General features: G+C 45.5%; 1 protein-coding gene across 1 annotated transcript in view; it reads left to right on the top strand.

Annotated features, from left to right (window-relative positions):
- Positions 1 to 26,658, top strand: part of ETF1 (eukaryotic translation termination factor 1) — a 33,073-nt gene extending 6,415 nt beyond the window's left edge. Inside the window, exons 3-11 of the mRNA XM_044280940.1 lie at positions 1,999 to 2,174; positions 3,257 to 3,396; positions 5,519 to 5,657; positions 7,448 to 7,638; positions 8,491 to 8,620; positions 9,863 to 10,018; positions 10,104 to 10,168; positions 21,236 to 21,383; positions 24,624 to 26,658. Coding sequence (XP_044136875.1) covers positions 1,999 to 2,174; positions 3,257 to 3,396; positions 5,519 to 5,657; positions 7,448 to 7,638; positions 8,491 to 8,620; positions 9,863 to 10,018; positions 10,104 to 10,168; positions 21,236 to 21,383; positions 24,624 to 24,706 — 1,228 coding nt within the window. The 3' untranslated portion in view covers positions 24,707 to 26,658. The remainder of the gene's footprint in view (positions 1 to 1,998; positions 2,175 to 3,256; positions 3,397 to 5,518; positions 5,658 to 7,447; positions 7,639 to 8,490; positions 8,621 to 9,862; positions 10,019 to 10,103; positions 10,169 to 21,235; positions 21,384 to 24,623) is intronic.
- The last annotated feature ends 1,289 nt before the right edge of the window (positions 26,659 to 27,947 follow it).

The raw sequence follows: 27,947 nt of genomic DNA, 5'->3' as shown, positions 1-27,947 counted from the left end.
ATAACAAAGCATTTAAAAAAAAATGTCTCCACATTCTGAAAGCCGTATATTTTTATTTTTTGGGCGACTGTCTTGTGTAGTGGCTAATATTTTTTATTTATTTTTTTCGTGATGAGATGACTGCTTGGTACTATTATAGGGTGCTTATGTCTTTTTGCGATGTTGGGTGACAAATTGCTTTTTTTAGCACCATTTTATTACGGTATTCACCTGAGGGGTTAGGTCATGTGGTATTTTTAGATACGGTCATTATGGACGTGGCAATACCTAATATGTATACTTTTATTTTTTTATTTACTTAAGTTTTAAACAATAACAACAGCATTTTTTTAAACCCAAAAAATGTTTTGGTGTCTCCATATTCTGAGCCATAGTTTTATTTTTGGGCAATTGTCTTAGTTAGGGGCTCATTTTTTTGCGTGATGAGGTGACGGTTAAATTAGTACTATTTTGGGGGGGTATATGCCCTTTTGATCACTTAGTGTTGCACTTTTAGTGATGTAAGGTGACAAAAATGTTTTATTTAGCACAGTTTTTATTTTTTTGACGGTGTTCACCTGAGGGGTTAGGTCATGTGATATTTTTATAGAGCCGGTCTACGGACACGGCGATGCCTAATGTCAAATTTTCTCTTTTCCCAATTTTTATTTTATTTGAAACTTTAAATTTTTGGGGGAAAACTTTTATTTTTGTAACCTTTTTTCACTTTTATTTTTTGTCCCACTGGGGGACTTCAACTTTTGGGGATCTAATCCCCTTTAGAATGCTTGACAATACTTCTGTGTTGTCATGCATTGGCTGTTGGTGTATTACACACTGTAATACACTTATAGCCTTCCTGCCTGTGAGATCCAGAGGGCTGGATCTCACAGGCTCTCCCGGAAGGCAGCCCCGATGCCTAAGGAAGGCATTGTGCTGGCTTTCATGCCATCGGGTCCCTGTCACAGCAGGCTCATGCAGCAGGGGTCCTGCTATCAGTGACTGCCAGACCCAGTGCTCCAGACTAAAAAAAATACCTAGTAGCCATTGGCTCCAGAACTGAAAAATTTAGGAGCCAAATTTAATTTTTAATCGCCAAATTGAAACCGAATCAAAATTTTGGTATCGTGACAACGCTACGCCGATCAGATCGGCGTAGGGTTGTTTATGCTTTTCAGGTTTCATACTAAATATCCTGATAAATGAATTGTGTAGGTTTTTAATTATTTTTGACCCCTTAAGGACCCATGACGTACATGTACGTCATCTCTGGCCGTGACTTAAGGACCAGAGAAGTACATATACCTCAGCAAAAACATTTATTTGCACCACCAGCAATGCCAAATATTCGTTAAAAAAATTCCCGCATAAAACAAGGTGCCACGTCTATGAAAAAAGTTAAGTTATGGCTACTGAAATACATGGAGGGGAGAAGTTGTGTGAAAGCACAGTGACCATTCAGTGGCTGTGCACAGTTGCATGCGTTTTTGTTTAACAGTTGTTTTTTTGCTGAAAAAAATGCAGTGTAACAAAGAGTGGAAGGGTGGTTTTACTTCAATGGGGTTGTGCACCAAAATAAAGATAAATAGTGCAGGTTTATGTGCATGTGTTTTTTTTTTTTTTGGTTCAAATTTCATTTGGATTTTCTGCACCATGTGTAGATACCCTTAAATGGAAAAAATGGACTGTGTAATAGGAACTAAGTTTGGGAATGGATGAGGGTCTGGCGTAAAAAAACGGAACGGTCGTGTGCATGAGGCCTTACTGCAATTTGCTCATGGCTGAAAGTCTCCGTAGCCCAGACCTCAGTCGTTTAACCCAGATTAGAAATTGTCCTTATAACTGGGCAACATCGGGTGCTTTTTGGCAAATACTTGTTCCATGCCTGGATAAATCTTGAGTCAGATGACTGCTCCAAACTGGTAAGAGGTGCCCTAAACTTCTCATATAGTTTACAGGTTTATATGAAGCTTTGTCTCCTAGTGGATTATTGACATGGCAGTCTCTTCCTCGTTGCAGAAATGGCACCAGTATGATCTCTTTGATCATTCCTCCCAAAGACCAAATTTCAAGAGTGGCCAAGATGTTGGCAGATGAGTTTGGTACAGCGTCCAACATTAAGTCCCGTGTGAACCGTCTGTCTGTCCTGGGAGCAATTACGTCTGTACAGCAGAGGCTTAAGCTCTACAACAAAGGTAAGCAAATGGATCTGTCCTGAAGGCAGATGTAGACCTCTTTAGGGGTCAGATGCTGTAATACCGTGAAGTACCCCCTAGTGACAAGAATCTGCCCCAGTACTCCCCAGAAAGCCATCAGTTAAGAATGTTAACAAAAAATAGCTACTCCCACATGGCCATCAGAGGCTCTGTGTGGAGATCCTTCAGGTTTGATCTGAAAATAGAGCAGCATGCATTTTTCCTATGAAAATGACAAACACCATGTTGGAACCCTATGCCTTTTGATGGGGTCTATTGTATGACTTTGGCATCATGCCTTCTGTTTTAAAGGGAACCTGTCACCAGGATTTTGTGTATAGAGCTGAGGACATAGGTTGCTAGATGGCCGCTAGCACATCCGCAATACCCAGTCCCCACAGTTCTGTGCTTTTATTGTGTAAAAAAAACAATTTGATACATATGCAAATTAACCTGAGTCATATCTTACGTGTGACCAGCGAAGAGTCATATTTTCAAGCTGACTCATCTCAGGTAATTTGCATATGTATCAAATCGTTTTTTCAAACAATAAAAGCACACAGAGCTATGGGGACTGGATATTGCGGATGTGCTAGTGGCCAGCTAGCAACCCATGTCCTCAGCTCTATACCCAAAATCCCTGTGACAGGTTCACTTTACGTGGCACTTTATTATCCTCCTTATAGCGCACTGCACAACCTGTGGTCTTTATGCCCTGTCTGTTTGGATAGAACTCGTTCCAGCAGACAACATTTAAGTCACAAATGGTGATCATATGATCCCCTTCAGCGGTCACAAGGGTAAATAAAGTGCATGTGAGCTGAGCTGCAGTAACCCGGGGTGGTCACAACACTTTGGAGCTACTTGTGCCGGAGGCTGCAGGGGACACCGTTCGGGTATTGATTGACCTATCCTGAGGGTAGGGCCTCAATATTGGGAGTATGGCAAACCCCTTTCAGCACTGACCTGCTTTTTACAAAGGATTGGGCACCCTTTAAAAAATTTCTGCAGGCTAGAAAATGTATCTGTAGATTGACTATGTTAGACTCTCCTATCTGACAAAATATTGCTTTTTCTCTCAGTACCACCAAATGGTTTAGTGGTTTACTGCGGAACAATTGTAACGGAAGAAGGAAAGGAGAAGAAAGTCAACATTGACTTTGAACCTTTCAAACCAATCAACACATCGTTGTATTTATGTGACAACAAGTTTCACACAGAGGTATGGACTTTCTACTCGTTACTGTCAGTGATTTACCTACTGCCTTTTCTTCATGTTCTGGGAATTGATAGCAGAAGCACCACACTTGTATGTGTATATATAGTGAGCCTGTCAGAAGCTGAGCTCTGTTATTCACTGCCTCTTCTCCCCAATGTCTTCAGGGCCCCCCCACCACTTACCAAGGGTTCATCCCCTCCCCACTGACATTACATTGCATCATTTCTAAGGCCCCTTTCACATGTGCGGGTGCAATGTGTGACATGAATGCATAGCACCCACACTGAATCATTTCAGTGGGTCTGTGTAGACCCACTGAACCATAATGAATTAGGAATTGAGCAGCACCTGCACAGAACACGTCCCTGAGGCAATAGTTCACAGGAGGAAAGTGCACGAAGCGCTTCCCAGAGCGTCTACCGAGACTTGGGAATGAGAGGAAGGATTGGAAGTTCAGGGGGGAGCAGATGTTAGGAAAGACAGCTGGGGTTTGGGCCTAGTTGGACACATTGGATCTATTTTGCATATGGACATTCCAGGTGATTTGCAGGTATTTGTATGTACTACAGAACTGTGTGTTTTTGTATAATTCCATGATCATGGAGCGTAAAAGACAATAAAATATAGTAGAACAAGTATGGCGGTACAGTGCAAAACAATCACAGGAGACACATTTACTTGGATAGGTCCCTTTAATGAGGTGACCACATGCCCGGGTCATCTGTTGTTCGGGAACGCATTCCTTCCTTGTGAACCCCCACAAGCCCGAGTATCAACCAGATCTCCCTGTTATGCAGCTGTTAGAGGCAGACATTGCTCACTTCCTAGGCCGTGTGATGTCACCGTATATCTCTCACATGACTTAGTTGTGACTCAGTCCCCCCGGACTCCTTATCTGCAGTACTACTTACTGTAGAGAAGTCCAAGATCGAGGTGACAGGTTCCCCTTTTCTCTGTGTATAATATACATATACACACCACATTTTTAGGGTTATAATTATTCAGAATGTACTTTATACCATTAACATATTTTCATCGATTTTAGGCCCACATGTATCAATTTCTCACACACAAAATCATCACGTGCATCAGTCTCATCACATGTACACAATACAATTGGTGTGGTTTGCACATGTTCATTGCTCCATGTACATATTCTTAATATCAGTGTTTTGTGTGCACATTTCAGTGACTTCAACATGAGCTTCCCTGCACGCTTACACAGGCACTTTGTGCCCAACACTCCCTCTAGTGCTTTAATTGGGGCCACGCCTGGGCATGTATGAGTCGCTTCTTCCTACTTCTGGCACTGGATAGGTTGTCATGATCTGTTGGATGACACTCATAGAATCTTATGTAATGGGGGTCACTATTCACACAGGGATAATATGCCTGTCACAGTATCATGTGTCACAGTATATTGTCCCTGTGTGACCCCCCATTACACCACCGGGCCCCTCTCTCAGCAGTCTTTGTATGTAAAATCTTTTTATGTAATGCTCCAGCAATGGCTCTGCTTTCTTCAGTACTCACTATCAAAGCAGCGGTCCGGCCGGCAGCATAACAAGTCAGTCGGAGGAGCATGACGGTGTGAGTGACATGTGCTGGCCGGACCGCTGCTCTGATAGTGAGTACTGTTACAGAAGAAAGCAGAGCCATTGCTGGAGTATTACATAAAAAGATTTTACATATAAAGACTGCTGTGAGCGGGGCATGATGTAATGAAGTACAGTGACTGCATCGGGCCCCACCACGAGTGATACAGCAGTTGCCGGCCTCCAGCCACGCTGTGCAGCATAGGGGCGGCAATGTATCCGTGTTAGTCATTTAAAAAGTGCGCCATTCGCTTTATAAGATGCACTGCCATTCCCCCCCCCTCTTTTAGGGGAAAAAATGGTCTTGTAAAGCAAAAAATGCGGTATGTGAAATTTTTATTATATTAGATAATTGGTGTAAAACATAAGTTATATTTATGGTAACAATACCCCTTTTAAGTCTTGAAGGTTGAATGTTCCGCCTTATTTCAGGATTTTAAATGTAGCTGCATACTTTGGTACCTAAAACGGTGCCACTTCCATTTCTGAAGAATTTGTATTAAAGTGGTGATGGGAATGTGTTTTTGCAGGCTCTTACAGCTCTCCTTTCCGATGACAGCAAGTTTGGATTCATAGTAATAGATGGTAGTGGAGCTCTTTTTGGAACTCTACAAGGAAATACAAGAGAAGTCCTGCACAAATTCACTGTGGATCTTCCAAAGAAGCATGGTGAGACTCCTCTTACTCTTGGATCTTAATACACTGGGTGGGGGGATATTAAGTGACTTATCAATTTGAGTATCTATTCAATTAGTAAAATAATACTGATGATCATTATTTAATCTAAAACAGAGTAAGATGCTTCTGGAGAGTTTGCAGGCCAGTAATATTTGACTTCTGGAAATCTCTTTACCTTCCTGACTAGACACGCCTGTTGTTTGTGCAGTAAAATTGAGCCTTACAGTTTACTTTATTTTTCCCTTCTACCTATGACAGCACCAGGAGAGAGGATCCTCTGCCCAGGACAGGAAACCCACAGATATTTAAGAAGGAGGGGCCTCTCTATTCCTCAATGGTTTTCCTGTCCTGGGAGAGGATTCCTACTAGCATTTGCTGGCGATTAGTTTCTCTCCAAAGCTGGGCTAGGGAGCGTGCCGGATGAGTTCCCCACTACACGCTCCCTGATGAGGAGAGGGTGGCATACCTCTGGAGGATTCCCTTTCTTTTGTTTCTCCTGCCTAATGCGGGGAGGACGGGAACGCAGGTATTGGGAGATAGCACTACCCGTCAGTAGTATTGCGAGATCTCGCGATACTTCGTCTCCTACTGCGCTGGAGCGCGGGATATTTGAATTTGTCCCAGATGTCCCAGCACTTACTATTAGTCCTGGGCGCCGCTCCGTTCGCCCGCTGTGCCCCATTACTGTCTCCTCTCCTGCTCCACATGCTAATTACGATCGGAGCGATGGGGGGGAGCTTCTCTAGTGGGCGTTCCTTCTCCCTGCGCTGCGATTGGACAGCGCTACAGCCAGGGAGAAGAAACGCCCACTAGAGAAGCTGATGTGTCCTCCCCATCGCTCCGATAGTAATTGGCATGTGGCGCAGCAGAGGAGACAGTAATGGGGCACAGCGGGCGAACGGAGCAGCGCCCGGGAATGACGAGTGCTGGGACATCGCTGGGAGCTGCTCTGTGTAGGAAAGGTCGTATCATCGGTGGTGCAGTGCCCCTGCCCCTCCTCCGTCCCTCTCTTCTCATTGGTGGCAGCACAGGGTGTGCTTCTCATTGGTGTGCTGCTGAGGGAACATGAGCGCGCCGACAGCAGCGCGCTCATGTTCAGAAATACTAGACTGCGCAGAAGCGCAGCCCAGTATCGAAAAAATGGAAATGCTGGTATCGTATTGTTACCAGGACAAAAGTATCGTTTGGGTATCGGAAATTCGATACCCGCAACAACCCTACTTCGGTACCAACCCCAGGTGTCAGAAGGAGTTGGAGTTTAGTTACTTAGATGTTAGGAGAATATAGGGGGAATATAAATGTAATTTTAACTCCTAAGACTCCTGTGCCCAGCCTTCTGTCTCCCAGGGAAGCGCGCTTCAGAAGCACAGCGTCTGCACAGCCCGTCTTTTCTAATGGACGGATGGCCCTTAGCAACGCTCTTTTGAAGAGTGCTGCTAAGGGCCATTTCAGCCCGAGTTTTCTACCAAAAATAAACATTTTGGCTAAATAAAGTCTATTGCAAAATTGTTACCCATCACTTGCCCTACACTTTAGCAAAAAATAAATAAAAAATATGACAGTTATCCTTTAAATGGATTTGGATGAATCAGAAGGATGGTTATCGGGGATGCTCTCTTTCGTCTGTGGACCACTGAGGAATGGAGATGCCCCTCCTTCTTTAAATATCTGTGGTTTTCCTGTCCTGGGCAGAGGATCCTCTCTCCTGGTGCGGTCATTGACTTTGGAAAATCTAATTATCGGTAAGACTAATTAGCTTTTATTTTTTTGTCCCCTGACAGGCAGAGGAGGGCAGTCTGCTTTGCGTTTTGCACGTCTAAGAATGGAGAAACGTCACAACTATGTCAGGAAAGTAGCAGAAACTGCAGTGCAGCTGTTCATTTCTGGTGATAAAGTGAATGTAGCCGGTCTCGTGCTGGCTGGGTCCGCTGACTTCAAAACGGAGCTTAGTCAGTCTGATATGTTTGATCAGGTGAGAGCTTTTGTGTTTTATAGTCCACCTTTCTATTGTTTTCCAAACTTCACCCCAGACTGTGTCCCATAATTGCCTTCTGTAGCACCACGTTTCCCTAGCCAGATCAATCCCAACAGAAGGATATATTTTCTCATTTGATTACAAAATGTTGATAGAAAGAACCCCCTCAGCTTGTCTGAGATGTCTGCATCCTGCTTGTACTCTGTTATTCTTCCTGGAAATGTGTAAATAAACTGACAACTGGCTGCTGTGTATTCACAAGTGTCACTGTATAGGACACGTATTGTCAAGGTGAATAGTAACACTAAACCTACAAGCCAAAAGTCCAGTCCTTAAACATAGTTACTTGAAAATGTATCGATTAAAAAAAAAAAGTAAAACTGGTAAGGATGCAGTCCTGCCATGAAATGCCACCTGCACACAGAATACTTGAGTAACAATATATGACACCATTGATTTCACAAGGTCCCCCTTTTAATCATATATGTAATAAAGTGCACAGTACATGTATAAAGACCATAATATACAAAGGTCTGCATCATAAACGAGTGCAAGCACGGCATGCGAAGCAAATTTAATATCTGGTCCACAGTTGGAGCATGCCTTGCTTGCCTGGAGCTTCTGAGATTCCAGGAGTGGCATCCAGTGACGTCAGCAAGCACAATGATGTGTAGTGTCAGACATCAGGATACTACACTGTGCACAGGCCCATCCGGTTGTCCTTTTTATTGATTGATACAGGAGCAGAGGCTGCACATGTAACCGTGCATATAGCAGATCACTGCTGACTGAAGATTATCTTGTACTGTTCCTTTATAAATGTTTGACTGTAAGCGTTTTGCCTCTTAGCGATTGCAATCCAAAGTCCTGAAGCTAGTAGATATCTCTTATGGAGGAGAAAATGGTTTTAACCAAGCAATTGAACTATCAACGGAAGTCCTTTCGAATGTGAAATTTATCCAAGAGAAGAAGCTAATAGGTATGAAACATGTAGATTGTCTAGCAAAAGCATTTTGGTTTAGAAATCTGAGTGGAAGCTTTTAATTTGGTTTACCTTTAGAAACCCCTAACTTTTCCCACTTGTACTATGTGTTAAATCAAGGTAAAGGGTTGATCTATCAGGATGACCTTGTGCTATGTGCCTTATGTTGGGGCACAACTAGGACCCACAGCATCCTCTCACTTGATTTGGTCAGGAGTATACTATTTCTGAACGGATTTAGTTAACAGGTATCAATGATTTTATAGATTTTTGTGAATTAAAGACTGTACACATTTTGGGAGCATTTATTTATTTTATATTCCATTGTACTCATTCTCAGCTAAACATTTTTTATTTTATTTTTTCAATTGATTTTTATTAAAAATATGGATTCCCTTTTTTTTCTATATAGCTGAGAGGCTCTAGAAGCAGCCTGTGGATTTTCTCTTTTCCATCAGTTGGGAAGCTGACAGACTCCTTATCTCTGCTCTCTGACCTTATAAATCGCTATATAATATTATAGCTCAGTTCTTATCTTGCTGATAAGAATCTGGCTAAGGGTACTTTCACACTTGCGGTAAAGGATTCTGGCAGGTAGTTCAGTCTCCGAAACTGCCTTCCAGATCCGTCAAAAAGTATGCAAACTGATGGCATTTGTCCAGTCTCTCCGGGAAAATGGATCCGGCGTTTATTTTATTTTTTGTGGTCTGAGCATGCGCTGACCGCAAAAACTCATCCGTTTTGCCAGAACACTCTGGGCCAGATCCAGGATTAATGCATGTCAATGGGAAAAAAATGCTGGATCTGGCATTTCAGCAAGGGTTCTGGGATTTTGGACGGAGATAAAACCAAAGCATGCTGCGGTATTATCTCCGTCCTGAAAAGGCAAAAAGACTGAACTATAAACATCCTGATGGGATTGCTCTCCATTCAGAATGCATGGGGATATAACTGATCGGTTCTTTTCCAGTATAGAGCTCCTAGGACGGAAAAGAATAACGCTAGTGTGAAAGCACCCTTAAGTAAGGATTTATGACCTCTCAGTAGTTTAGAGATAAGGGTTATTAGATGAGTGAAAGTACCAGTCACATAGCTAAAAAACAGTTAACCCTTTGTGACTTGCTCAATACAAGTCCAATTGAAAATATGATTAGCCGAAAATTAGTTAAATGCAATCATAAACAAAAATTGCTTCCAAAGATGCACATGGCCTTTAAATTTAATTTAAATTATTTACAGGGAGATACTTTGATGAAATCAGCCAGGACACGGGGAAGTATTGTTTTGGTGTTGAAGACACACTAAAGGCATTGGAAATGGGAGCGGTCGAAATTCTGATAGTGTATGAGAACCTGGATATAATGAGATATGTCTTGCGATGTAATGGCTCAGAAGGTAATTTATTTTTTTCTTTTATAAATTAAAGTTAAGTATCGTGAAGCATTCATTTTAAGCCTGACTTTGTTTTTCCCCTGTTTAGAAGACAAAGTTCTTTATCTAACACCGGAACAAGAAAAAGACAAATCGCACTTCACTGACAAAGAGGTACACATTATATAAAATAAGGATCGGGCTTCCGTTTGCTTAAAAATTGTTACTTTGACGTTCGATATGTTATACAGCAGGAGCTGAGCAGATTGATAAATAGTTTTGTGGGAAAACTTTCAGCACCACCTGTCATTTATTCCTTTAACCCCTTAATGACCAGTAAAATGTTTTAGTTTTTGCCTCTATTTCAGCAGCCAAAACTTCAGCATATTTAAGGTTTAATTTAATTGTAAAAAATTTTGGGGGGGGGGGAGAATATGTAAAGGTTTTTTTTTGCTTTTATTTTTATTGGGGTACTTTCACACTAGCGTTCTTTTCCGGCACCGAGTTCCGTCACAAGGGCTCTATACTGGAAAACAACTGATCAGTTTTATCCCCTTGCATTCTGAATGGATTGAAATATGTTCAGGATGCAACAGGATGTCTTCAGTCCAGTCACTGGACGGCGTATTGGACAGAGGAAATACCGCAGCATGCTGCAGTATTATCTCTGTCCAAAATTCCAGATCAGTTGCCGGAATGCCGGATCCGGCATTAATTTACATTGAAATGTATTAGTGCTGCATCCGGCCTTCCGGTCTGCACATGGGCGGACCTTTTAAAAATGTGAGAGAAAAAATAGAAACGGATCAGTTTCTTCGTATGACAAACGGATCCGTTCTTGCAATGCATTTGTGTTAAGGATCCGGATCAGTCTACAAATGCTGTCCGTTTGCATGCAGATTGCCGGATCTGGCAGGCAGTTCCGGCGACGGAACTGCTTGCCAGATCACTGTCGCAAGTGTGAAAGTAGCCTTATTCTGTTCATATTTCAAATTAAATAATTTCAGCTTATTACAGTCGTGTGGCTACCTAATATGTGCCACAAGGAGGCAGACACTAAGCAGTTAAAAGTTCACTCAAAGCAGCATACCTTCTACTACACCCTTCCTACATCGACTAAGCTAGATAAGTTTTAGGCTACCTTCACACTTGCGGCAGAGTGATCCTGCAGGTAGTTCCGTCGCCGGAACTGTCTGCCGGATCCGTCAAAAGGTTTGCCAACTGATGGCATTTGTAAGACTGATCAGGATCCTGATGCCTTTCCTCTGTCAGTGCCCTTTATTTTCCAATTTGATGGTTTGCATTTCAGGGGACCTCCACAGAGCATTCTGTGTATACAGCTTTCCTACATCACCGCATCCCCTAGCTGTACAGTTGAGCTGTCAATAAGGAGGACCTGCCACTATGAAGTGCTGGGCAGGTTACTATAATATAGTTTTATGGAAAACATTCAGTAAAACCTGTACTCTATACATTAAGAGAGCTGAACCCGGACATCCCTCTATTTTCACCCAGGCAGCCCGCATTCCCCCCTCCCCCCGATAAATCGTGCACGGCAAAGGCATTTTCAGGAGTTCGTGACTAACCAGGCTCTCCATGGGGCTGCCAGGAACCCCGATGACGTCACTGGCACTGATGGGCGGGATTTAGCGCTGCCCTAGCCATTAAAACGGCTAGGCAGCGCTAAAGCCCGCCCATCAGAGCCGGTGATGTCACCGAACATACTGCCGGGCAGATGTTTCCGTCCGTTATTGTGTTATTGAAAACAAAAGAACCCGTGCCCTGTGCGATCTAGCACAGGCCAAGGGAGAGCATTGGAGCATGAGGTGCTCCGATGCTAGTCTCAGGGGGACTGTCTGGATGAAAATATGGGTATGTCTGGGTTCAGCTCTGAACCCGGACAACCCCTTTTAAGGGCACATTCACACGACTGTATTTTGCAGTCTGCAAATAATACGTGTGACATCATCTGGTTTTTGCGGGCCCGTTTTAACTATGCCTATTCTTGTCTGCAAAACGGACAAGAATTGAATATGTCCTATCTGTTTTGCAGGGCTGTGGAATGGACATACATATGTGTGCTGTCCGCATTTTTTGCGGCCCCATTGAAATTAATAGATCCGCGTCAACTCGGCAAAAAATGCAGGGCAAAAATAGTTGTGTGAATGGGGCCTTATCTTTGCCTGCTCCCCTTCCTGTGAAATGCTATCTGTACTGAAAGGAGGGGTTATCAGTGATGGACAGCTGTCTTTGTATACACACGTATTCCCAATGCTATCAGTCACTGACAACCCCTCACCACTGTACCAATAGCTGTACACAGGAGGTGGGAAATGCAAAGATATAAATGTGTACTTTTTTTTTTTTTTTTAACGGAATATCTCTTCCATTGTAGGGGGAATTTTTTTTTTTCTATCTTCCTACCTACTTTATCAGTTTCTCTAGCACATGATGCTGTCATAGCATTTTGTTTTGACAGGTCCTTTCTAACTCATCACACCCTCTGATGAGTGGATTCCGCTCATCCTGTGCCTGTATAGATGGCAAAGCTGAGAACATGAATTATCAGCTTATTGTGACTGCTGCCAGTATGAAAACTGTAATATAGTGACATAAATTATTAAACCTCAAACGTGAGCATGTAGCGGTATCTCCCGGAAAAAGAGAACCATTTGCTAGCCAAGCCAAATATCCATCCATAAACAGCAGTTTCAGGGTGCTGTCCACTCATAAACATGTAGTCGGAGTGTGGCTCTCCTTAAGGGTCCCTTCACACCACCATATCTGTTTTCTCGTGCTTTTTTCCATTGGGGGACACAGACCATGGGTATAGCTTAGAGGTATTAGTAGGAGGGACACTATGCAAATGAAAGAGCTCCTCCTCCTCGGGCTATACCCCCAGACTCCACCAGGAGGAACTCAGTCTTTGCTTAGTGTCTGGTGAAGGAGGTTGACTCTCTGATTCTACTCCTTTTTGTTATTTTTATTCTAGATGGGGACACAGGTCGGCATGGCGCCTTCCTGGTCCCCCGTGGAGTGCCCGCCGCCGTCTTTGGGACGTTGCCTGGCTGCCTCCATTTCCCCCCAAGAAGATAAGTGGATCCGGGCTCGACCTGTTAGCTCCGGCATCCCACCAGCTGCTGGGACGCCTGCTGCCTACCCTCCTCCAGAGCACTGTTCTCCTGGATTGGAGTCAGAAGTCTGAAGAGGCGCATCCCTGCTGGTCTGGACATCGAGGGAGCATGCTGAGCAGATAAGTGTTGCCCAATCCCTCCCCCTCCCTCTGTGTCTGTTTGTCTGTGGCTACCTGGGTGAGCTTGAAGAAGGATCCTGATGGGGCACTTTCTTCATTTTGGCACTGGAGTACTGGCATCTCTTCCCCCTTAAACTGTGGGCTTCAGCGCTTCTCTCGTCGGGCCTTGGCTGCTGCGCTCCCTCAGCGCCCGCCGGCAGGCCGCGCCTCCACGTGGTGTTTGTTGAAATCACGCGCGTGCTTATTTTCGCGCATATTTTCGCGCGCGCATATTTTCGCGTGCGCGCTTATTTTCGCGGCTTATTTTTCGTGCGCGCGCTTATTTTCGCGCGCTTTTTTCGCGCCATAATGACGCGTTCGGGGAGGCGGAGCCTCGGCATGCCGCTCTGACTCTCCTTACACCGGAGACTCTGTTTGCTCATGGCCGTGCAGCTCCTCATCACTCTACTCCGTTTTGTGCCAGGCAAGCTGGTAGCTCAGTGGTACTGCTGCTGCTGCCCCATGTCCAGGCTTTCTGAGTTCAAAACCCCTTTCAGCCTTCAAAAATTGTTTACATTATTCTAGATGGGGACACAGGTCGGCATGGCGCCTTCCTGGTCCCCCGTGGAATGCCCGCTGCCGTCCTTGGACGCTGCCTGGCTGCCTCCATTGCCCCCCAAAGAAGACAAGTGGATCCGGGCTCGACCTGCAGCTCCGGTATCCCACCAGCTACTGGGTCTCCTGCTGCCACCCTCCACCAGAACACTGCACTCCTGGACAAGGAGTCAGACGCCTGAAGAGGTGCATCCCTGCTGGTCCTGGAGTCGAGGGAGAAGATCTGCAGGAGCAGATAAGTATTACCTGCATCCCTGCCTTACCCCCCTCCTCCACCCCTCCTCCACGTCCCTGGGGGCCTGCGGTCCCCGCTTGGGCATCTGCCATGTCCAGCGCGGCCGCTAAATTGGTCTTAGTCGCCAAGGCAACCATGTCTTTTAATCCTGTGGCGCTAACGACTCCATCTCTCTCAGTGGTCCCCACAGTGGGTGACTGACTACGAAGAGGCAGCGTGAGCGGCAGCATCCCACCTCGGATGTCTCCGTCTCTCCACCCCCCTCACCTCGCCGGTGGCGCTTGCGGACTGCTCTTCCCCCTCCCTAGGGAGAGTAATCCGAAGGAGAATTATCCGGCTCGGACGAGCCAGGTCCTTTTTGGACTATAGGGCATTTTCAAATCCTGTGACGCCAACCACCTCTCTAAGTGGTTTTCCACAGAAGACGCCCGACTACTAACAGGGAGCGTGAGCAGCAGCATCCCTCCTCGGATGGCTCTGGCTCTCCCCCCCCCTCGTCTAGAGGCGCGTTCGGGCGACTCTCCCCTCCCTTAGGGAGCGCAAGTCTGAAGGAGAATTTCCGGCTCTGATTAGGTCATGGAGCGGGACCCCTCGCCTAAGCTCTCCACCAGGGTGGCTGACTTAGTGGTGACTGTCCGAGACACCTTTATTCTCCAAGGGGATTCTCCTCCTTCCACTGGTCAGGAGTTCCCCCTTTTTCCGTCCAGGCAGTCGGAGACTACCATGTTCCCGGTCCATGAGGGATTTTTCCGCGGTCATGTCCAGGGCCTGGGGTAGTCTTAATAAGGTTCTCGACCACCCAGCGCATGAATATACTTTCCTTTCCCTGCTGACGGCGAGGAGAGGTGTCTCCTCCCCCTAAGGTGGATCCTCCGGTGGCCGGATTAGCCAATTATGTGGCCCTTCCTGTCTTAGTCAGTTCCTCTTTCCAGGATGCTGTAGACAGACGCATAGACTCTCTTCCAGGTCCTTTTTTCGCTGGCAGCGCGTCCCTGTGACCTACCTTTCACTCAGCAGGGGTAGCCAGTGCTCTCTCGGTGTGGTTACAACACCACCACCAGGAACTGGCGGTACGAGATGCGGCTACTAACACACTGGAGTTGGTTCTCCAGATGTCTCAGGCTTCTAAGATTCTTTGCGAAGCTTCTAGGGACATTGTTTCCCTCTTTGCCCGCAGGTTGGCCATCTCTGTCACTCAGCGCGAAGAGATCTGATTGAAGGTGTGGGACGCTGACGCCTCCACCAAGCGTTCCCTTGCTAATCTCCCCTTTGGGGTTTCCAGACCTTATGGGGATCAGCTGGACGAGTTCATCTCTGCATGCCTTTTGCCGTTTCTCATCTGGTAGGCCGTCGCCTGCTTCCTCCGCCGGGGGTCTCAGGTCGCCCGCAAAGAGGCCTTCCTTTGCACCAGCCTTCCCGGCACTAGAGGGCCCAGTCAGCCCGCCCTGCTGCTCCTAGGCCTATCACATGTCCCGATTGCGGAATCCCACCATCGATTCCTGCGCTTCGCCATTATGGGTCGACACTGTCAGTTTGTCGCCCTTCCTTCGGGTTGGCGACCACCCCGCGGGTCCTTGCCACGGTTCTGGACCGCTCATGGCGCTTCTTCGTACCAGGGGCATTCCTTTGCTGCCCTATCGGGACGATATCCGGATAGAGGCCCCCCTCTCTACCGCAGACCACGGACAGCGTCCGGATCACTGTTCAGACCCTGGAACGGTTCGGCTGGCTGGTAACTTTCCCAAACTCCTGCCTCTTCCCGTCCCAGAGGCTCTCCTTCCGGAGGGTGATTTTGGACACCTCGGCTGCCAAAGTATTCTACCAGCCTTCAAGTCCTCCCAGGTCCAGGGGGCAGTGTCGCATCTGCTGCGCTCCCCGTGCCTCTCCATTCGGGAATACTTGCAGGTCCTGGGTCTTATGGTAGCCTCTTTCGAGGCCTTCCATATGCCCAGTTTCACACTCGCCTGGCGCAACAGGAGATCCTTTACCTTTCAGCGGGTTCGGGCAGCTCTCCCTTGGTGGCTGTTCCCGATGAACCTGAGGTCGGGGAGTTCCTTTCTCGCATTCTCCTGGACGATCGCCGCCACCGATGCCAGCATCCTGGGTTGGGGGGGGCGTTTTCCAGTCTCGCACGGTTCAAGGAATTTGGTCGGCGGCAGAGTCTCGCCTTCCAATCAACTTTCTGGAACTGAGGGTGATTTTTTCCGCTCTCTCTCTCCTATTGGACCTCTCTCCTTGCGGGCCTCCCAGTGCGGGTTCAAACGGGCAATGCCGCGGCCGTGGCCTATATCGACCATCAGGGCGGGACCCGCAGCCGGATGGTGATGCAGGAGGTGAAGAGAATTCTGACGTGGGCGGAGACGCACGTTCCGGTGTTGTCAGCAGTTTGCATTCCAGGAGTGGACAACTGGACAGCGGACTTTCTAAGCCACAACACGGTGGATCCAAGCGAGTGGTCTCTGCATCCAGAAGGGTTCGAAGAAATCTGCCACAGATGGGACCGTCCGGATGTGGACTTAATGGCGTCCGGGTTCAACAACAAGATCCCAGTGGTCCTGGCTCGCGCCCGAGATCCGGAGGCGTACGGATGGATGCGCAGGTGTCTCCGTGGCAGGACTTCAGCCTCCTCTGTTTTCCTCTCCTACCAAAGGGTCTACGCCAGTTCGAGGCGGAAGGGACTCCGACCGTTCTCATCACCCCAGAGTGGCCTCGCCGCGCGTGGTTTTTCGGACGTGGCTCGGTTGCTGGCGGACGCCCCATGGCCTCTTCCCGACGGACAGGGCCTACTGTCTCAGGGCCCGTTCTTCCACCGGAATTTGCGGTCTCTTCGTTTACCGGCGTGACTGTTGAAACCGCCATCCTGATGAAGATGGGGTTCTCGGATTCAGTGGTTAGGACCATGATCAGTCCGGGGAAGTCTTCTTCCTCCCGGATTTACTATCGTACCTGGATGGCCTTCCTATCCTTTTTTGAGGGTTCGGGGTTCCCTCCCCTTCGGTTTTCCATCTTGATGGTACTGTCTTTTCTTCAGTCTGGGCTTCTGCAGGGACTGTCGCTTAGTTCCCTGTAAGGTCAGGTTTCGGCGCGGGCCGTCAGAGGTCCCATGCTCTTAAGGGTCCGGTGGTGACCTTTCTTCGGGGGTGGCGCATTCGGTTCCCCGTATGTTTCCCCTTTGTCTCCTTGGGATCTCAATTTGATTCTGCGCGCTCTGCAGTCGGCCCCCTTCGAGCCTTTGAGGAGGGTCTCTCTGACTGTTCTCATCTGGACTTCCTTGTGACCATAGCTTCTGATACAGCTACATAGCGTAGTGATTAAAGTTCTGGGCTATTATGCAGTGGCTGTGAGTTCACATCCCATCACGAGCTTTTAAGTCAGACTGGTGTCGAAGCTGGCCGCTCTTTCCTGTCAGGAGCCTTTCTGGTTTTCCACCAGGATTAAGTTGTGCTCCGTCCAGTCCCCTTCTTTTTGCCCAGGGTGGTCTCTCCCTTCCACCTTTATGAGGATCTTGTCCTGCCTTCCTTTTGTCCTTCTCCGGCTAACCCCAAGGAACGCACTCTGCATTCCCTGGATGTTGTACGGGTCCTGAAGGTGTGTCTCGCGGCTACTGCTTCCGTCCGCCGTTCTTGGCACTCTGGATCTGCTTGGCTATTTCCGCGGCTTGTCACGCTTGTGGTGGAGTTCCCCCGGCTAGGATTGCCGCTCACTCCATTGGGGCGGAGGGGGCTTCCTGGGCAAGACGCAGTCGTGCCTCTGCGTCTCAGCTGTGTACGGCGGCCACCTGGTCGTCCTTGCATACCTTTGCAAATTTTTGTCAGTTGCATTCACTGGCTTCGGCTGATGCGGCTTTGGCCGCAGGGTTTTGCAGGCTGTGGTTCCTGTTTGACCGTTGGGGCGTTCCTCCTGGCGGTGCTGATATTTTTTCCCACCCCATGGACTGCTTTTGGACGTCCCATGGTCTGTGTCCCCCAATGGAAAAAAGCACGAGAAAAGGAGATTTTTGTGAAACTCACCTGTAAAATCTTTTTCTCGTCTTTTCCATTGGGGGACACAGCTCCCACCCATTATTCCTGTTGCAGGAGGGGTCTTTAGTTCAGTTTTTCTGTTTCTGGTTGGACCTTATGGCTTGGTCCGATGGTTTCCATGATTTTTTCTTGCTCCTTCTCCTACTGCTTGTGCAACGCCTGAGTTCCTCCTGGTGGAGTCTGGGGGTATAGCCCGAGGAGGAGGAGCTCTTTCATTTGCATAGTGTCCCTCCTACTAATACCTCTAAGCTATACCCATGGTCTGTGTCCCCCAATGGAAAAGACGAGAAAAAGATTTTACAGGTGAGTTTCACAAAAATCTCCTTTTAGCGGACCATAAATGACAGATCCGCTAAACATTGAGTGTTCTGCATTTTGGAGATCGGAACTTCCTTTCCTGACAAGAATAGGATATGTTCTATCTTTTTTATTTTATTTGTGGGGCTGTGGAACGGAAGTGTGGATATGGACAGCACACGGTGTGCCCTCCGTATCTTTTGCGGCCCTATTGAAATGGAGAGCTGTGTGCTCATGAATATGGAGACTCGTTCGGCATGAGCTGGAGCTGTTTAGCACAAGATTTTAGCAAAGTGGCTGGGTGAATTAAAGAAAGTGACCCTGCATTTTGCTAAGGGTATCTGTCATTAGTTTATGGACAGCATAAAAATGGTGACAAACTACCTATTAAACAGACCAGCTCTCTGTTATATATTGACTCATAGGGAACCACTTCTGGAAGGTGGCGTCCTGGTTTTTTCCCTGGGAGATACCTCCTGATGGAGCTTTGCCACGCCTAGGGTGCTGGCTGTCCTTTAAGAGACCAGCTGTAGGCAAATTTATCAAGGGTAATATTTGAAGTCAGTTTTGCTTAAGTCCGCATTGGCTTACTCTGCGCAAAATGTATCAAATGTTGCACGATTTTCTTTAAATTTGGTGGATTTTTTATAGAATTTGGGACGAAGCTAAGTGACCTAGCTAACCACACCACTTTTCCACCCACAATACAGAACTGAAGTGAGTGGTGTAAAAATGCAGAAAGTCAAGTTTTGTGCACAGTTAAGCCCAAAAAGTTGCAAAGCCATATTCTGCAACTTTGCAGTAAAAGTGGAGTTCAGGGTGTGATAAATCCTCCATAGTTCTAACACAGTAACTGGTTTAAATGGGTTTTCTGGGTAAGAATCTGACTCCTAAAGGTATATGGTGTTTTATAACTGCTGTCCCATTCCTAGTTTACCAGGAACAGCTGTGGACATCTTGTAATGACTGTGCCTGTTACAACAACTCCCTCCCATTCTGAGCAACAGGAAACTTCAGTACCAGGCAGAGCACTACTAAATGTACAGAGCTGCGTGTGGTATATAAAGAATCGGGCGCAGTGCAGGAGCACCATACATGTCCTTCAGCTGATGAGTGGTGATGCCTGCCCATCTTATATTGATGACTAAGTATAGACCATCAGTGTCAAAGTGGGAATACTTTTTAAAGGGGTTGTCTCACTTCAGTGAATAGATTTTATTATGTAGAGGAAGATAATACAACTTGCTAATGTATTGTGATTGTCCATATTGCTTCCTTTGCTGGCTGGATTCATGTTTCCATCACATTTTACACTGCTGATTTCCATTGTTATGACCACCCTGCAATCCATCAGTGGTGGTTGTGCTTCCACACAATAGGGAAAAGCGCCCTCCTCTCTGGTGGCTTAGGCTGTGGGAGCTCACATAGGTTGGTGCTTTTCCCTATAGTGTGGAAGCATGGCCACTGTATGCAGGATGGTCGTAACCATGGAAACGAGCAGTGTGTAACAAATGTGATGGAAAATGAATCCAGCTAGCAAAGGAAGCAATATTGATGAGGCTACTTTCACACTCGCGTTTTTGGGCAGATCCATCATGGAAGCTGCGGCCGTTTCGTGTGAGATCACGCTTCCTCAGGCCATGGTGCCTGTATGGCGCCCTGTTAATCTGCCTGTGTCCATACCTTGTGGATGACTAAAGTTACACTTGGACTTTCATGGTGAGTGCCGCCTCTTTTCTCTGCATTCCATGTTTACAGAAGTCTGCTTTGAGTTCAGTTGTCTCCGCTGCGGAGTATGTGTTCCCGGAAACCGTGGAGGCCAGTGGAAGTCGAGCCGTCCTATCTGTTCATCTTTTTGTGTGACTTGCATTGTGTGCCTGGACGTATCTGTTTGGCTCAGCTTCATCAAGCAGCCAGCAAAACGCTGCAGGCAGTGTTTTGGTGTCCGCCTCTAAATCATAATGGGGACTGATCGGAGGCAAACTGATTAATTATGAGTGGATCCTTTTACATTCAGAATGCATTAGGGCAAAACTGATCCATTTTGGACCGCTTGGGAGAGCCCATTACTGATCTCAAAAACTGAAAGCCAAAACGCCAGAGTGAAAGTAGCCTAATAACGTACAATATGTATACACATCACAGACCATAACAATTCCAGCCGCTTTAGGCCTCATGCACACGACCGTTCCGTTTTTTTTGCGGTCCGCGGATCCGCAAAAAGGGAAGTGGTCCATGTACCTTCCGCAATTTATGGAACGGGCGGCCCATTGTAGAGATGCCTGTTATTGTCTGCAAAACGGACAAGAATAGGACATGCTATATTTTTTTTTTTTTGCGGGGCCTCGGGACGGAGCAACAGATGTGGACAGCGTATCCGCATCTTTTGCATCCCCATTGAAGTGAATGTGTGTCTGCACCCGAGCCACAAAAACGGTGGATCGGATGTGGACCCAAACAACGGCCGCGTGCATGAGGCCTTATAGACATATAAATGCCCACACAAATGTCCTGGAGCTGCTTGCCATGATGAGCCGCTTTACCAAGAAATGTCCTTCTAAAGCCTAATATGTGCAAGTTAATGATCATAGATGGATAAGACCTGGCAAATATAACACATGCACATAGCTAACAATGGAACTATGATACAGTAAGTATCACCTGAGTGAAGGTGAGATGGTCCATGACGTCCACACTCAGTGGCCTAAATATATCAGGCACAGCACCTGTAACAGGTTCTCTTTTTAAATACAGCTCAGACTCTGCAAAACCACTGGGAACCATCCTCTTCTGTAAAGCTCCTAAGAATCTGACGTTTTATTTCTGATGTTGTATTTTAGACTGGTCAAGAACATGAACTGATAGAGAGTATGCCTCTACTAGAATGGTTTGCTAATAACTACAAAAAATTTGGAGCAACACTGGAGATTGTTACAGACAAGTCACAAGAAGGATCTCAGTTTGTGAAAGGATTTGGTGGAATTGGAGGTAATTACATATATATGATGCTTGTTGTGTTAACCTTCCAGATGTTAGAGAACTTGTCACCACTGACATGCCTGGTTTAGCAAGTGCTTGCATCCCCCTTGTTATTACAATTGACTATTGATATGACTCTGTTGTGCTGTTCCTCTATTATTCCTGCTAGAAGTTATGAATTAGTAACTAGCCGTTTGCAGTGAAGGTCCAGGCGGGTGTCGCCAATTGGGGTAGTGTCCCTACAGAGTCTGACATTGGCGGTGCTGATTAAATAATGTCACTGTCTAGGGACACACACCCCAACTGGTAATCCCATCTGGACCTTCATTGCAAACTGCTAGCAGTTCACTCAAACACTTTCAGAAATAAGTGCCACAATATGGAGTCATAACAATAGATGACAGGGGGCAGCATGCGGGCTCAGTGGTTAGCATTGGTGCTTTGCTGCAGTGGAGTCCTGAGTTCGAATCAGACCATGGACAACATCTGCATGGAGTTTTTTTTCCCCCCTGTGTTTGTGTCAATTTCCTCGGGGAACTCCTGTTTCTGCCCACACTCCAAAAAATACACAAATAGGCAAATTGGCTTCCTAGGAAATTGATCCTAGTGTGCGCTGTGTTGGGGTTGAGCAACCATACAGTTGACTGACTTCCCAGTGAGTCGCCTCAACCACAGAACTATGCCTGCAAGGAGTCCCTGTGAGGAAAGCACATTACAGATGGTTGTCATTGTCATGCTCCAGAATTATTACCGAGGCCCTTTTCAGTTGAGCGTGTCTGGTTGCGTTTGTGAGTAGGTACGCAATTGCAGTCAGTTTTGACTGCGATTGCGTTCCGATGTTCAGTTTTTATTGTGCGGGTGCAATGCGTTTTGCACGCGCGTGATAAAATACTGACTGTGGTACCCAGACCCGAACCCGGACTTTACTGAAGTTCGGGTTAGGTGTTTTATTCATTTTATTTTCCCTTATAACATGGTATTAAGGGAAAATAGCATTCTTAATACAGACTGCTTACTAAAATGTGCCTTTAGGGGTTAATAAAAAATAATTAATTCGCCTCATCCTCATAACGCATCCAGCATCTTCAGGACATGCCAAAGAACCTTTGATGTAATTGCGCTCACCACGTGGTGAGCGCAGTGATGTCATCGCAGGTCCTGCTGAATGAACATAGAAATTTGAGTTTGCCACTTTGCCCAACTCCTGGCCTTCGAGGAGTGTCCAGGCAGAGGAACAGGAGTGAGTGAGAGACCCTAAAAAGCATAGAATAGTGTCATAAATAAAGATGGTATGTCAGACGGTCTATGTCTTCTGTGGCCCTGTCCTGGTCCTTCCCTTCCTGCCTGCAAGCTGAAGTTAGTGTCAGCACATTGATGTATAATAGCAGGCATTGGGGAATAATGAGTCCCCCAAACATGAGCAACAAGAAGACATTATTGTATGTATGGTGGCCTGTGGCTGACCCCATACAGTATACCGTCTCGTGTATATATTATCGCAATAAATGTCTTAATATAGTTATCGTCTGAATATTTTTGATATCGCCCAACCTTAGTGTGGACATCACAAAAGACTTGGCAAACAAGGGAGCACTACTAAGGAAATATAGGAAGTTGCACAGAATTTTCACAAAGGCCATATTAACTAGAAAAGCTACACTTTCTGGGGCAATTGTGTGAAGTGTTCTTGCCTCCACCAGTAGTCTACCACCAGTGGGTGGAGTGGCTGGAGTAACTGGAAAGGTTGGACTGGGCAGAGTAACTAGTGTTTGGAGTGAGTAAAGATGGTAAACCTTACACTACCCAATTGATCAAATTTTAAAAAGTGCACATGGCAAGCTTGATAGAGTGAGGAATGCATTTCAACTTTTATTTATTTCTATAGCACATTTAATTGCAATGTTGTTGCTCAAAGTGCTTCCGCTACATTAAAACATACATTTATAAAAACATTAGCAGCCGATTTGTGTAGGTGGGCTTGAAAGTGAGGGAGTGGTGGCAGTTTAGAAATCATGTCCTGATTTTTTTATTTTTTTATTTTCAGCTCCCACTCTAGTTTTAAACATCCCGCCATTCATTCCTATGGGACCAATTTCGCCACAAAAACGCCTATATTTCGTGAACCTTTCGGAAGAAAATGGCAGTGCATCTTATGGGGCGAATGCTGCCATTTACACTGATACACCGCCGACCGCATGCTGCACAGCGCGGCCAGCGTGTGTATCAGCGAGGAGGGGCTGGCATCTAGTTTTGTAATGGCAGCAGGGCCTGGTGCAGTCACTGTATTCTATTGCACCGGGCCCCGCTCACTTTACTAATCGTATCTACGGTAACTGCAGGCAATGTTTAACTATAGAATATGTTCGATCCAGCAGCCTGTACTTACGACCATACCAGACAGGAGGCTGGGCGGGCGGGCGGGCATTGGCAGCATAACTTCCTATGTCACGTGCCTGCTCCGCCCACTTTATGAATGAAGCAGGCGTTGTGGGCACGTGACGTAGTGAGTTACGCTGCCAGTGCCCGCCCAACCTCCTGCCTCCTATGGTCGTAAGTACAGGCTGCTGGATCGAACATACTCTATAGTTAAACATTGTCTGCAGTTAGCGTAGATACAATTAGTATGACAGCGTAGATACAATTAGGGGCCAGGTGCAATAGCATACAATAACTGCACTGAGCCCCTGCTGCTATTAAAAAAACTAGTGTAGATGCCAGCCCCCACCCTCTGTATTGGAGGTCATTCACAGTGGCTGACACTGTTATGGGGGGGATCTGTGGATGACAAATAGCAGTGTCATGCTGGCCACAGGCGCCCCCAGGGCCAGCCGCGATCTCCTCCGGCCGGCCCTTTCAGCATTTCAAAAATTGCGCGCCTGTGTTGATTTGGCGCAGGCGCTCTGAGATGAGGAGGCGAGTAGGGCGTCTACTTGCTGGTAGACAGGTAATTAGCATATCATAAAAGTAAGTGTTTTGCTAAATCTACTGAACGAAAATTATTAATAACATAAGGTATAGCAATATCGCAGGATAGGGATTATGAGTGCACAAAAAAAAATGTTTTAGTGGGGTGACAGAAGCCCTTTAATGCAGTTTTTCAAAAAATTGGTTACTTTACTGGAATACCCCTTTAAGCATGGGACACAGATACTGCCACCTGCTGGCCATATTAGTTCTGAGCTGAGCTCTCACGGGCAGTGCTTAGTGAATGTACGATTCCATTGTTAATTATGATACTTTATTTTTCAGGCATCTTGAGGTACAGAGTTGATTTTCAAGGAATGGAGTACCAAGGAGGCGATGATGAATTCTTTGACCTGGATGACTACTAGGTAGTCGATGGGTCTGGCAGAATGTGCCTAACCTTCCAGCATCCAACCCAAGAAGATGATTTATCGTGGAAGATAAAATGGTCCTTGCCTTAGAATTTGAACATTTCCAATTCTTTGCCTATAAGCATTGGATAAGAAAAATGAAAACTTTTTTTTATTTTTTTTTTCCTTTTCGTCATGATGGTAAATGCGGCTGCAAGGTTCCCTCATGCCTCTTGGACATGTTTGCCAGAATCCATTTTTACTTACCAAGGAATCAGTTCATGTATTTTATGAAATGTTTTCTTTCATTTTATCTTTATAGACAGGCAATTAGTTTGCTTCAGGTATCCATGCAAGTTCCTACACCATTGTTCGTACTTTTTATTTTTTATGTCAGGGGGAGAGAATCCATTGGAAAGCTATCCATTTATTATATGTTTGATTTTTCAAAATAAAGAATGGATGAGTTCATACTAAATCTATACAATGTATACAGCAGATGGCAGACGGTGCACAGTCTGGTTGTAGTGTACATGTACTAATGTAAGTTTTAAAGCAAGTGAGGTCCATTGATGTGGCTACCTGCTAGAGACATCAGCGGGCGACATGGCACCTAAATGCTAGTAAACGGCATTAAGATGAGGGGTATAGCATAACCACGTTACAGGGTCAGTTATGAAGATGACTTATCCTTGCATGATCCTGTAAAAACAGCATGCATATAGTACCGTAAACACTAATCATGCTTCCAGCAGCATCTAATGGCTGACAAAGTATGGAGTATGTGGGTGGCACACAGTATCCTAATAAAAGTACTCAATTGATATCTGCAAATGCCTGACTTCCAAGTCTTTGACCTGGGTTCTCTGTTTAATTTTAATTTTTTTATTTTGTCATTTTTGTGACTTATTTCCTTTATGTACAACTGTTTTCTTTGACAGGTCAGTGAGTCTTCAACATGATTCATCTTAATTCAACATTCTGTAATCTGAGGCAAGAATACACCCGCTGCAACTTAGTTTGATTTATTCCAAATTTTTTTGTTTTTGTTTATGTGCTAAAGGTGCTTTTACACAAACCAATGGTCTGTCGGTTCGGGGAAGAGCATTTATATAGGCACTCATTCTCGATAATCTGCCAGTGTGAAAGGTGCTGTCATTCACCGGATGAATGAGCAGATGATTGTGGTTCCTGTGCAGCAGCTCATTCTGTCTAAACAACGATCTGCTGCGCAGGAATGATTCTGTAGCGGGGGCAACAATTGCTATATGAATCGCTTGTCCCCGTACAGCGGATGTGATTGCTGCATACAAATGCCGCCTTCATTGATCGGACAGTTTTTGACAGTCTGCTTTGTTCCTGATAATCTGCCAGATCAGCTCTACATGTAAAAGGACCCTTTTCTCTTAGGACTTGCCTGCATTAGAAAGGCATTAGCTCTTTCTATATGGTTGTCCCAATTCTCTACTAAGGACTACATTTCTACTAGGACTAAATTTCGTCACGTTGAATATTACACCTATTTCCCTGATACGTAGACTGATGTAAGTTGAATTGTCCCTTTTAAAGACAGTCCTACTTATTTTGTAGTCCCAGTTGCTTCCAAAATACATTTTTTGCTGTGTCTTGATATTCCAGAATGACAGTTTGAATAATGCTGTTGTACATGGGCCTGTTATAAAATTTCTAAGAAAAATGGATGTAAATTTGCATTGATTTAGAAAGCGTTTCTCCTTCAAATATAAAATTACCTTGGTAGCTTTCTTCCTTTTTGCTATATTTGGAAATGCCAAATTTTTGTATTTCTTTAATGTGTTCTTTTCAGTGGCACATCATATACATATATGTACAAATAAAATGGGGTACAATTCTTAACCTTATATATCCTGAATCGAGTGTTCCCAAGCAGTAATAACTTGGTGTTGTGATGTACAGAAATGGAGAAAAGTATTAAACCATATTTAAGAATAGTGATGTTTCTGGGTTGTCAATTGTCTTGAATTTTACCTTTTCAAAAAAACTTAATTTTATTTTCCTGGCCTATTTTCTTTATATTTCCCCATAGGATTACGGAAGCTGATGTTTTGTATGATTTCTCTTGATACTTATCAGGTTATCATTTTCTCTGTACAGAGTCCTCCAGGATCACAATATCAGGATTAGAGATATAGATATATTTATTTATTTTTTTCTGTAAAATGTCAAACTGTTTGACTTTTGGACGATTTGACCAATCAAATGTGGGTATCTAGTGCTAACTAAAGTATATAACTGCATGCAATTCTGTAGCCGAACCTTAGCAGTGGAATGGATTGCATTGAACAGGTCTGCTCAACCAAGTTTCCAAAGAGTCAGCCCAGTGTTCATGAGAAACTCAACAAGCACATATGGATCTGATCAAATATTTCACAATTTGTTTTCTGTGTCTCTTAGCTCCATGAAACGCTATTTTAGATCAGTGATGGCAAACCTTTTATAGACCGAGTGCCAAAACTGCAACCCAAAACACACCTATTTATTGCAAAGTGCTAACATAGCAATTTAACCTGAATACTACAGTCGAGTATAGTATATCCTCCATGTAGTATAATAACCTGAATACTACAGTCCAGTATATCTTCCATGTAGTATAATAGCCTGCCTACATTCAGTGCACTGCCTGGGCTGTTCATAGTGCGCCCTGTGCTGATAAATGGCAGGATAAGTCTAAGGCATACTGGCACACCATACACTTTTTCCAGGGTGCGTGTGCCCACAAAGAGGGCTCGGAGTGCTGCCTCTGGCACCCGTGCCACAGGTTCGCCGCCACTGTCCTAGATGAATGCAGTAGGTTTTTAATAGTTTGTAGGATCTTGAGAATAGTGTATTGGGCATCTACCAGGAGAAGACCTCTGGTAGGTGTGTATGTGTGTGTCTCGATACTACGGCGAGCTTACTTTGTGCTTGCAAATTAAGAACTTGCATTTTACTCTCTTATTATTGGAATTCCAGTGGGAGGTACTATTCAGTGGGTGACAGCTATGTCTGTGTACATAGTTAGAAAATGAAGATGGGATAGGATCACCAACTAAGGGCTCATGCACACAACTGTGTTTTTATCCACATCCGATCCACATTTTTTGTGGGTCAGATGCGGACCCAGGTGAACAGCCCCCTGTGTGCTGTCCGCATCTATGTCCATTCCACTGACCTACAAAAAAAAAAAAAAATAGAACATGTCCTACGGACAAGGCTAAAAGCGTTCTATAGAGGGCAGGGC

Source organism: Bufo gargarizans, chromosome 2, assembly GCF_014858855.1.
Source record: "Bufo gargarizans isolate SCDJY-AF-19 chromosome 2, ASM1485885v1, whole genome shotgun sequence".
Classification (NCBI taxonomy): Eukaryota; Metazoa; Chordata; class Amphibia; order Anura; family Bufonidae; genus Bufo; species Bufo gargarizans.
This window is presented reverse-complemented; position numbering and strand designations above follow the sequence as displayed.